Source organism: Gavia stellata, chromosome 13 (assembly GCF_030936135.1).
Source record: "Gavia stellata isolate bGavSte3 chromosome 13, bGavSte3.hap2, whole genome shotgun sequence".
Lineage (NCBI taxonomy): Eukaryota > Metazoa > Chordata > Aves > Gaviiformes > Gaviidae > Gavia > Gavia stellata.
The window spans coordinates 21400575-21411864 of NC_082606.1; the positions used below are offsets into that span (position 1 = coordinate 21400575).

Consider the following 11290-nt stretch of genomic DNA (forward strand, 5'->3'; position numbering starts at 1 on the left):
AGAGCACCGGCTTGGTGTTTGATCTCATTTATTGACATCCATCATAAGCGTGTTTGTCACTGTACTAAGGGAAAGGCTTTATAGCAGGAGTGTTTATCTTTTCACCCACACATCTCCACCCTCGATCGTCTCAGCTGTTTAGATTAGATGCAATAAGATCCAAACCGCCTTCGGCTTAGATTTTGCAAAACCCAAACCACAGTTTTCTCCCTCCACCTGGGGTGATGGGTGTCATGTTTTCAAGTACAATCAAATGTGGATTCTTAAAAGATTATATAAATCAACAGAAGAGATTGTTTTCGTAAAAACTGAAGGCTCCTGCAGAAACACTTGTTGGTCCTTGCTTGGGAAGAGTCTCAGCTGACTTAGTCATGGTTGAATATTGTAATTGAAATCCAGTCCGATCACGTTAGCTTCTCCTTTTAAACCAGAAACTTGAGAAAAACACACAATTCAATGAGGGTAAGGAAAGAACACAGGCTGCCCTTCCTCTAGAAATACATGAAGTTTATCCAGTGCAATGAGAAATGGCTTATGCAAGGGTTTGTGCTTGGGGAATTTCATGAAATCCGAACAGAGAGATGGGGAACGGCTCGGCTGCCCTCGTGCTCTGCCCAAACCAGGAAAATTCAGGGGATGCTTCCCTAAACTATGGAAACAGTGGCTCCAAATGAAGTTAAACACAAATGTCAGGATCAGAAAAATCTGGATGCCTGGGGGAACTTTTGTATGTAACTGAAGGATGGAGAATGGGAGATTCAGATCACTTTATGGGATGTGTCTCTTGGCTTGGCAGTGGAACAGTGGACAGTGTTTTCACATAAAAGTATATTATTTTCCTGTGAATTAGATACAGATGTAATTTCTTGGAGTAAAGATGGTTGGAGGGCTTCTTCTGAAATGTGTTTGTGTCTTTTCCTGTGAAAATGCCAACTGGCCCAACCTAGCAGAGAAAATCCTTAATTGGTTGCATTAGTACCATTTTTCCATTGTATCCTCCCAAATGATCTCCCAGCCCAACGTCCTGCCATCGAGCTGAAACACCGTGTCCCTTCTCCCTCTGTCTCTAGGTAGGTGCCAAACACCACCAGGAGGGCACAGCCCTCCGTGGCTGCCTTCATCCTCGCTTGGATGCGACGAGGAAACTTGGCATCCAGGTTTTGGGGGACTTGACCCGTCCATACCCAAGGATGTTTTATACCTGCTCTTCTTTAATGGCATTGAAAAGGAAAATGTGGCACCTTGTATGGCCGAGGGAGATATTCGTGAGGAGCTCACAGGCTCTTCTTGGAGCTCCCAGCCCTGTTTTTCCTCCAGCTTTCCCTTGGTTAAACAAGCTTTTATTTTTGATACGGCCCTTATAAGGCAAGTCCATTCTACAGACAGCCTTTCGTTATGTTCATCCTTGCCAAGATGATGTCACCTTAAAAAAGAAACTTGCAAAAGGTTGAACTGTGATTAGATAGATCGCTTCGCCTCGAACTGTAATCTTTGGCAGAGTAAACACCATGAAGATTGAAAGGGGAAGATAACGGTGCCGTGCTGGTGCCAGTAATGTGTAATGTTGAGGGCTAAATTCTGGTGGAGCGAAGCACATTGGCAGCGTCGTGCCCACTCACTGGGCAAAGGCTGAGCAGCCTCTCGCTCTCCTTAGAGATTTACTTGGTCCTGGCTCATCGTTTTTTCCTCCTGCTTGCAGAGGTAAGAACTGTATCTTTTTTCCTCCCTGTGCATCTAAAATTATCTTGTGTAACTTTCTGTATCACGGTCTGGATTGACGGATGCAAGAAATTGCTCCTCTCTCGGGAGCATCCATGGCACACTCAACAGCGCCTGCCAAGACCTGCTCTTTCCCCCAGATGCTAGACTTAAAGTCTTAAAACCTTTTGCATTTTGTCAACAAATATCTTTGTAAACCCCTGAACTATCGAAAAAACAGTGTGTGAAGGTGGGGGGAGAGGTCGTATGGCTTGGTGGTGTCGGAGCTGGAGGGAAGGGAAGAGCCTGCCAAGTTCAGCTGTCCCGCGTTAGCCACGGAAGCCTGTCATAAATATTTTAGTAATGGAATTATTTTAACTTTATTTTAATGGAGGGTTTAAGCTGGTTATTTAACTTAAAATGGTTTTAAAGCAGCATGCTTCCATGGGCTGCTTTCAGTTAGGAAGAGGCAGCGTGAAATGTTAATTGGCTTCATCTAGGAAGGGAACAAGGATTTGACTTGATGGGCTTGATGGGTCCGCCCGAGGATAGTAGTGCCGCTCAGCTGATGCTGCAGCACGGTGTAGAGCTGGGTGAGGTCCACCCTGTGCCACCATCAGACCTGCACCTCCGCCGGCTGCAGTCCCCATCCCGGGGGTGACGGCGGGGTGGTGGCCTGGCCCAGTGGCAGAGGGCAAATGGGGACAAGTCGCCTCAAGCGGTTTTCAATCTGGACACGGCTGCGAGCTGGGGTTTTCTTGTTTGTTTTGGTTTGTGGTTGTGTTGTGTGGTTTTTTTCTCAACTGTGGTAACTGTTTTGAAAACGCTGAGAACTTGGCGAGGGTCACAAGTGGAGGTATTTGAGGCATCCCAGCTGGTATTCTCTTCCGCTCCGTCTCGGCTGGGACGGCACGGGCAGCCCGAAGCCTGCCCCACGGATGGGAAACTGGCTGAGCCATGGTCTGGGTTTGCTGCTGTCCTGGTCACAGAATCACAGAATCACTAAGGTTGGAAAAGACCTGTAAGATCATCAAGTCCAACCATTACAAAAAAAAAACCCCAAAAAACCCACCAAAAAACCACACCACCCACCCATCAAGCCACGTCCCACAGGTCTCCCAGCAGCGCTGCGGTGAAAAAGGGGAGCTCTATGTTCTCCGGCTGTCCCCAGAGCTGGTGTTGAGGGCTAACAACCTTTGATGCTATAGCGGATGGTATCTCGCGAGAACGGCTCATCTGGTTACGGAGCTCTGCTAATGCAGAAGACACTGCAAGCCCGGCATCACCGTGCAATGGTGCTGCTCTCTCCTCTCCTTCCCTTTCTGCACCCTTTTGTATTTCCAAGGTTTGCCATGTCCTAAAAAGACCCTGTCTTGGCTCAAATGAGCCTCCCATGAGCACCAGCACTTGCCACCCCGTTGGCTCTGTGCTGGGGCTTGGCAGACGAGCCTGGAGGAGCCGGTAGCTGGCTAACGCGCTCAGGGCGGGTGACGGATGGTCCCCAGGTCCCAGAAACCCCTCAGTGCATTAAAGCACCCAATGCCCAGGAGGTGCTTTCCTTCACCCACCACCTCGCCCCTCCCCTCCTCCTCCCAGGGGCCCGTTGTGGCCGGGAGCGGCCGTGGAGACTCCCTGGGGAGCGCGGGGCTGTGTGGGAACCGCGCTCCCACGTACGGCTCTGAAACGGGGCCGCAGCTGAAAAAGCATTCAGCAGGCAGGAGCGAGCCTTGACGTGGACCCCTGTTAGGAGGTGTTTTCCTTCAGAAGAGGGGGGGGAAAAAACCCCAAACCCCAAGAGTAATGAAAAACGCAGGGGTTTTTATAGCTTTCCTTTTAATTCCAGGATATAATGAATGATTTCCCATCAGAGCAGAGAGGAGGTGGGATGCTGCACACCTTCGGAGTGCGGTCAAAATAAATAAAACCCGTGTTTGCATCTTTTTCGTATGTGTCCTCTGCAGAAGCCAGGAAGCCCTGCTCACGGTTGGCTCGTGAGCCCACGTCTGGTAGGACTTTGCAGGCAGCCCGTGCAGTGCAGGCAGAGGCAGGCAGCAGCTGCCTGCAGCCCCTTTCCCTCTGGCAGGGTCTAGTGTCACCTCCAAGGCGCAATGTAACGTGTCCCTGGACCTGAGCACGGCTCCACGGAGGAGGAAAGGAGCCCGGGGGAGCGGCGGGTGCAGAGCTGAGGCCACGTGCAAGGAGAGCATCCCAACGTGGGATGGGGGGCCGTCTACATCGCGACGTTGTGGTCACGCCTCGGCAGCCGCAGGAGGAAGGTCTGCAGGGAGCCGCTGCGTGGGAAGCCCGCCCGCTCCTTCTTGAACCTCCAGGTCTCCTCTTCCACGGAGTAGAGGAGCGTCAGCATCTTGTTGACGGTGTAGACAGTGTCACCCCTGATGACGGCGGTGAAGAGGGCTCCTTTGCTGTTCAGGAACTGTCCGGGCAGGGCGGTCCACTGTCGCGATGTCAGGTTGAAGCAGTCGATGACGCAACGCAAGAAGTCATCTGAGGGTCCGTTGCGCATGATGTAGAGGTTGTCGCGGTGGGCCACCATGCAGTGCCCATAGCTCTGATGCCGCTTGAGCTCAGTAACAGGAAGCCACGCGTCCTGCTGGGTCTCATACTCATAGATGACGGTGGTGTCCAGTGGCTTCCACAAGCAAACGAAGATCTGCCCCATGGCTTGGGCGCAGGGTGCTGCCGCGCTCGGCTGTGGCAGGTCGGAGACGAACGTCCAGGTGCTGGAAGCCACATCGTACCTCTCCACGGACTTCAGCGAGATCTTCTCGTACTCCCCGCCGATGGCGTAGAGGTAGCCCTCGTGGCCCACCAGCCTGACGTCGTAGCGCAGCTGATGAGGACTCGGGAACTCGCTCCAGGCGTTGGCGTCGGCGTCGTAGCAGAAGCTGCTCTCCACCACCTGCTTGCTGGCTCCGTAGACGCCGCCCACAATGTAGATCTTATTATCCATGGTCGCCATGCCGGCTAGGAACGTGCTGGCGCTCAGCGGCAGGCAGGAGAGGGTCCTCCACGTGTTGGTCTCCTCGTCCAGGTAGCAGATGGTCCTGGAGAGGTCCTCCAGGAACTCGAAGGTGGGCGTGTGGGCTCCCACCGCCACGAAGGTGCTGGGCAGGAGGGTCTCCACGTAGGCCAGCAGGTCGGCGGAGAGGCAGTCCAGGTACTCCTCCAGCTCGGCGTAGCTGTCCCTGATGTAGAGCGCGGCGCAGTGGAAGAGGTCCAGGAGACCAAATATGGCGGCAGCTTGGTACAGCAGGATACAGTTGTCGGAGTTGAGGGAGTGGATCAGGTACTTGGCCAAGGGCTTCACCTGCAGGAAGGCGGCACACTCGACCGCCTGGAAGGTCTCCTCACTGCCCAGGATGGGCCTCTCGCCCGCCAGCACCCGCAGCATGGCGAGGAACCCTGCCGCGCTCACCTCTCCCAGCCCGATCTCCTCCTGCGTGCTCTCCTTCATGCCCGAGCGGAAGAGGGCACGGAAGTACTCACTGCTCTCCACCAGCAAGGTCTTCTCCACCCAGAACGACTGCTCCTCCACCCGGATACGCACCCGCTCTGGGGGCCCTGCCCGGGAGCCTTCCTCCTCCGGAGTCATCCTCGCCCAGGGTCTCAGCGGCTCTTGGGGTGGGAACAGCACCCGATGCTCCTCAGTGCCGATGCTCCTCAGTGCCATGTCCCAGCGCAGCCCCCTCCTGCCTCCACCACCCTTTGATGCCTTTGCTGCGCTGCCCGGCGGCCGCCACGCCGCTGCCTTGTAATATAAATACCTTCGGCTAAAGATAGCCGAGCTCGTGACCGGGGCCTTTCAAAGGCATCCACCGAGCTCAGCTGCCCACCCAAAACACAGGCAGGGCTCCGGCCGCACCGGCCGGTGCGGGTCACAGCGGAGATGCCCGGCTCCATCGTGGCTCGTCCCACGGAGGATGCCTGGCTGCCCTGGGGGAGACGGGTTTCACTCTCCCCGCTCTCAGGCACCCTCCTTGCAATGCCCTAAAGGGACGGTGCCCACCCCAGGGAGGAAAACGTGGCCGGGAGGAGCATGTTGCTGCACTATTATTTTTTTTCCGTTATAAAAGTGGGGTTTACGGCTGCAGGGAGGTAACCAACATCAGCAAATCACGGTGCCATCCAGGCTGTCCGTGGGGAAGGGGCTTTGCCACCCCCCAAGCGTGGCCACGGGCAGGGAGAGACCTTTATGGGGCCGTTCCCTTTATGACCCTCCCCAGGGAAGAGGCATGGAGCAACCTGGGCAACATCCATCCCTGGCGCAAGGAGCCACAAACCAGCCTGTGCTTCATCTGGGGATCCCATTGCAAGGAAAATGAAGTGCAGCAAACGCCTTCTCTCCGGAAAAGTCCCCTCCGGCCGCAGGGCTCGCCCCGCTCCCCTGTAACGCCCGGCTACGGGCAGAGACGACCCCCCCCCACGACTCATGTAGGGATCGATGGTGAAGAAAAGTTATTCATGGCACATCGCTCGTTTGTGTGCTAGTCACAGCTTTTTCTGGCTAGAAACCCCATTTCGCCTCTGCTGTGGGGTGCCGAGGAGGGCCAGCAATGGGGCCCCCAGGTCCCCCCATCACCACCTGCAGCTGGTCTTTATTTTTGATGCATAATTTAATCCAAGCAGCACAATGATGCATAATTTAATCCACTTTGCCAAAGGTATATTTTTTCTTCCCTCCTCAGCCCCTCATCCCAGCAGCCGGGAGCTCCCGGGGCACCAAGTGATGGCAAAGCCATTGCCCGGGATCGTGGCCCCAGCAGGTTCCCCCAAAAAAGCTCAGTTTAGGGGAGAAGGTGAATGCGTTGTGGTTGTGTTGCTGTCATTGATCCTTACGGGTACCTGGCTTAAAATAGCACATTTAGCTCTGATTGCTTTCAAGCATCCTTGACCTGTGTCCAAAGTGGGTCTGGGGGTTGGGGGTCCCCGGAGGGGGCTCTGCTTCCCACAGGGGAGCGATCCCCATCCTCTCCATCCTCCCCATCCTCCCCATCCCTGGGGCTTGCAGGGACTTCCACACTCCCAGACTATTTTGGGAGGGTTTAAAAATATCCTCCCTGCATTAACGGGCAATAATCCCAGCGGCGCAGCAGCCCCGCATGGCCGCGGAGCAGCCTTCGCCCCCCAACCCCGGGTATGGTCCCCCAGAGAAACCCCTCGGGGCTGGCCCAGGGGCCGTATCCTGCGGTCCTGGGCGCTGAGCCCCATCCCAAATGGCTGCGATCGCCATGACAACGCTGAATTCAGCTCCTGCCACCTACTCGGGCTCTGAGCCCGCTGGGTGCTGGCTGATGGCTCGGTGCAGGCAGCAGCGGTGAGTACTTCCCGTGCTTCCCTTTCCCCCTCGGGATCGTGCCTTTTGGGTGGAAAAAGGTTTTTTTTTTTTCCCCTGCAAAGTCTCTGCCAGCAGCAGAAGGTGTCTATGCTTAAATGCATCCGAAGGAGCTGGGCAAGTGGTGGGCAGGAGGGTGGCTGTGCTGGCAGCATTGCCCCAGGGCACCGCTCCTGCCTGCAGGAGGTGTAATGAGTGCACCGGCCTCAGCTAGGGGAGCAGGACTGGGCTTTTGCTAGTTGGGGTCTCGGCAAGGTGCTGGGACATGGCAAGGTGGCCGCTGAGCGGAGGTACGGTGGGTTTTGGAGCCGGGGGTCCCTGCCCAAAGCCCCGGGAGCTTGGGGGGCCAGTGCGTGCCCTGCCGGGGGGACCAACCTCGGGGCGGCCGGGGCAGTGTGTCCAGCCCAGCGCCGGCGCGGCCGCTTTCCTTACAAGGAGTTTGGCTGGGGCCCGAGCGGCGGGAGCCGTGCTCGCCTCCGCCTGCCTCATTCATCGGCAGCCCCAGCGGCGCAGGGGCCGCTGCTCCCCCAGTCCCGGCCTCGGCCCCCGCGCACCCCGCGTCTCCTCCGGCGGTGGGTTTTAAGGTGGGAGGCTGATTTTCTCTTCTCTTTCTGGGGTGCGAAGGGTGGGTGGAGGGATGGGGGGGCTTCCCTGCCTTTGCTTGGGTGGGGTGCTGGCGGCCAGCGTGGGATGGTGATGCCGGCTGCCCTGGCTCCAGGATGCGGATGGAGGAGAGGGGATCCCCCTCCCCAGTGCTGCCGAGCCCCGCTTTCCCCCAGGCTGGGGCACCCCACGAGCCGGGCGGCAAGAGGGTCCCCATTTGGGCGGTGAAAGGGTCCCCATCCGGCGTGGTGGTGGGTGCCCCACGTCCCCCCCGCTCTCTCCCACAGGACAGAGGATGTCCTCAATGTTTGGCAAACCCCGAGCCGGCGGCGAGCGGCCGCCCCAGAGCCCCCTCGCCGAGTGCAACGTGGCCATCCTGGGGTGCCAAGGGGCTGGCAAGTCAGGTGAGAGGGCGCCCCGCTGCCACGGGGATGGCCGGGCATCGGGGGGGTGCCGGGGTGCTGGTGCTGTGGGGGGACGCCAGCCTCACCCGCCTCTTTCACATCCTGCAGCCCTGACCGTGAAGTTTCTAACCAAGAGGTTCATAAGCGAATATGATCCGAACTTGGGTAAGATGCTTTCTCCACGCATGTTTCCCCCCGCTTGTCCCCCATGAGCTCCTACGGAGCATCCTTCCCGTCTCCCGTGTTTCCCACGAATGTGGCATTTAAGAGGAAAAAAAAACAACGCTCAAAATTACATGAAAAACAACGGAAGGGCTGGATTTGACCCAAACCCGCCTGTGAAAACAGAGGTGAAAGCAGCGCTCTCTCCGCGGGCACGTCCCACGGGGGAGCGTCGGCTCCTCGCATCGCCCCAAAGAAACCGAAAGCTGAATTATTGGGGGTCCTTGGGGAGCATCTCGTGCCCCCTGCTCGCTCCTGGGGTGTCGGGCAGGGGAAGGGCTGGGGCAGCGAGCGGGGGCCGCAGGGCGGGCGGCCCCGGGGGCTGTGCTTTGCAGTGAGCGGTTCTGGGCATTTTTTTTCCCCACTCGTTTGAGTAATTAATAACTATTTCCCTAGGCCTGACTCCAGGGCGCGGGGAAGAACTGTAAATGATTTATCGGGGACATTAGGGAGATATGGACCTTGTCCAGGAACCAGCTCCAGCCCCTAATAACTCAGCAACTCTTAGGAAAGAAGGATAAATCCTTTCTTCCTCGGATCTTTTTTGGGAATGTGGTTTCATCTTCCCACGTCAAAACCTTTCCGAAACGCATCCGTTAGGACCCAGCCGGGAGAGGGCATCTTTCTCCCGGGGGAAGAGTTCAGCGGCTCTCCCTGCCTGCCCTCCTTCTGAAAGAAAGGGGTGCTCCTTTTGCCTGATTTATTGGGAAACAGCCCCAGTGTCAAGCCCCAAGCTCGCTTTATCTCACCAGGTCGCGGCATTTAGATAAGGGCCGAGCTCTGGGCGCAGCAATGGCTGTGCCGGGCTCCTTCCCCTCCCTCCTTCTCCCGTGGGAGCCCACGCTTGTGGCATGCAGAGGGAAATGACTGCGCCCAGCCGGGTTTGCCCGGCAGCATCACCACCAGTCCCCCAAAATAATGTTGTCTCAGGAAGGAGCGAGGCGAGAGGCGCCGGTGGAGGATGCTCCTCATCAGGAGATGAGTTTTTTCCGCAGTGTCCCAAGCATCCCAGGGCTTTGCTTGGCTTTGGAGAAGACGGGACACCCCGGTCCACCCTCACAACCACCCTTCTCCTTGCAGAGGACACCTACGCCTCAGAGGAGTTGGTGGACCAGCAGCCCGTGCTGCTGAAGGTGATGGACACCGCTGACCAGGTGAGGCACCGGGGCACCGCTGGTGCCAAACACCCGGCGTGACGTGGCTGGACCGCGGCTGGACCACGGCTCAGCCGCTCCTCTCGCCCCCAGGATGGCCCCGGGAACTGCGAGCGCTACCTGGGCTGGGCCAGCGCCTTCCTCGTCGTCTACAGCATTGACGATCTGAAGAGCTTCGAGGGCTGCCAGCGCTACCTGGAGGTCCTCGCCCGGCACGCGAGGGGCTGCCAGCGCCGCTGCCCTGTGCTCCTGCTGGGCAACAAGCTGGACATGGAGCAGTACAGGTACCGGGCACGGGGCAAGGCTGTCTTTTCCCGGTGGGGAAGAGCTCACAGATCCCCCCCCAACCCTCCGGCTGGGATGCAAAACCCAAATCTGATTTTTTTGTGGTTATTTCCACCCTTGTTGGTATTCGCCACACTCTCCCACATCTCTGAGGTTCCTGCTCTCCTGCCTGGGGGATGATGTGTTTATTTTGAGTCCGTTGGTATTTTCCATGGGACGTTTTTCGGCTGCGTGGTAAGGCAGCGTCACCGTCGCCGGGCAGGGCTTGAGCCCGCTCCAGCTCCTCGTTCCCCTCTGGATGTGCCCTTTCCCTGGAGCCCTTTCTCGCCCTGTCCCTGCTGCCAGGACTGGATGTCCCCGGTGTGTTTTTCTGGCCTTTTGTGCCATTTTGGGGCCGCGCTGAGCGTTGGTCCCATGGGTCCTTGAGTCACGCGTGTTGCTGAACCCCCCCGTGCATTGCTGAACCCCCTCATGCTCCCAGCACGGCGGCTTCCCCCTCCCCACGGCAAGGACCTGCCCCGTCTCCTCCCCGCTTCCCAGTGTGCTGCCATCGCATCCAGCCCCCCGCGTCCCTGGCACACATCCCCGGCACGGGAGGTTGCATGATTCCCCAGGGACCCGTGCAGCCCATTCCTCTGGGATTTTGGGAAAGGTAAAATTCTTTTGGACTCATGTGCCCTGCATGTCGCAGGAAGGGGGACAAGCGGGTGCTGCCCCAGTGCTCCCTGGGAAGCAGGTGTGGGATGCAGGGTCCGTTGCTCCCCGCTTGCACCCCTTCCTCCCCTTTTTGGGTGGTTACTGCGCCCCAAGGGATGCTGCACCCATCCCCTCCGCTCCCGCCAGGCAGGTGCCCACAGCCGAAGGGACGTCCCTGGCGAGCAGGTTCGGGTGCCTCTTCTACGAGGTGTCGGCGTGCCAGGACTTCGCAGGGGTGCAGCACGTCTTCCACGAAGCCGTGCGAGAGGTGCGGCGCCAGGCGGAGGGGAGCCTGCCCATCCGGCCACTCTTCATCACCGAGGAGCGTCCCTGCCCGCCGGTGGCCACACCGGTCGCCCTGCCCACCCGCCACGGCTTGGCCAGCTGCACCTTCAACACCCTCTCCACCGTCAACTACAAGGAGATCCCCTCGGTGGCCCAGGCCAAGCTGGTCACCGTCAAGTCCTCACGGGCTCAGAGCAAGAGGAAAGCTCCCACGCTCACCTTGCTGAAAGGCTTCAAGATATTTTAGGACGTGTCCCTGCGGGCTGTGGAGGGGGCGGCGAGAGACCCTCATCCCCCCCGGCTCCGCAAGGGCTGAGACCCTCCGCAACGGACTCACAGGCACTGCAGCAGCTGCTGGCGGACGTTGGCCCGGTCTCTGCGCCGGAGCAAAACCTGTGATGGGGTGCCGAGAGTCCGAAATCGGCTGTGGCATCCCTCTGCCTGCCCCCGCCCTGGCTCTCATCCCCGCTGGCTGAGCGCTGCCGCAGTGTTTGCACCCTGTCCTGCCATCGGCACTGGGGGCCAGCCTGGCTTTCCATGCGGATCCGGGCAGTTCCCGGAGCAGCCGGAGCCGCGGGCACCACCGGGAG

General features: G+C 58.3%; 2 protein-coding genes across 3 annotated transcripts; one reads left to right on the top strand and one right to left on the bottom strand.

Annotated features, from left to right (window-relative positions):
• Positions 1-3536: 3536 nt before the first annotated feature.
• On the bottom strand, positions 3537-5421 carry KBTBD13 (kelch repeat and BTB domain containing 13). Its single transcript, XM_059824062.1, has one exon. The coding sequence runs from the start codon at positions 5387-5389 to the stop codon at positions 3929-3931; it is 1461 nt and encodes a 486-aa protein (XP_059680045.1). The 5' UTR covers positions 5390-5421; the 3' UTR covers positions 3537-3928.
• Positions 5422-6840: 1419 nt separating this feature from the next.
• Positions 6841-11290, top strand: RASL12 (RAS like family 12). Of its 2 annotated transcripts, XM_059823968.1 has the most exons (6): positions 6841-7033; positions 7942-8058; positions 8167-8223; positions 9361-9434; positions 9528-9718; positions 10563-11290. In XM_059823968.1, exons 2-6 carry the CDS (start codon positions 7950-7952, stop codon positions 10945-10947), a joined length of 816 nt encoding a protein of 271 aa, XP_059679951.1. In that variant the 5' UTR covers positions 6841-7033; positions 7942-7949; the 3' UTR covers positions 10948-11290. The 2 variants fall into 2 exon arrangements, with proteins under 2 accessions (XP_059679951.1, XP_059679952.1); XM_059823969.1 differs by lacking the exons at positions 6841-7033; positions 8167-8223 and having other exon boundaries at positions 7867-8058.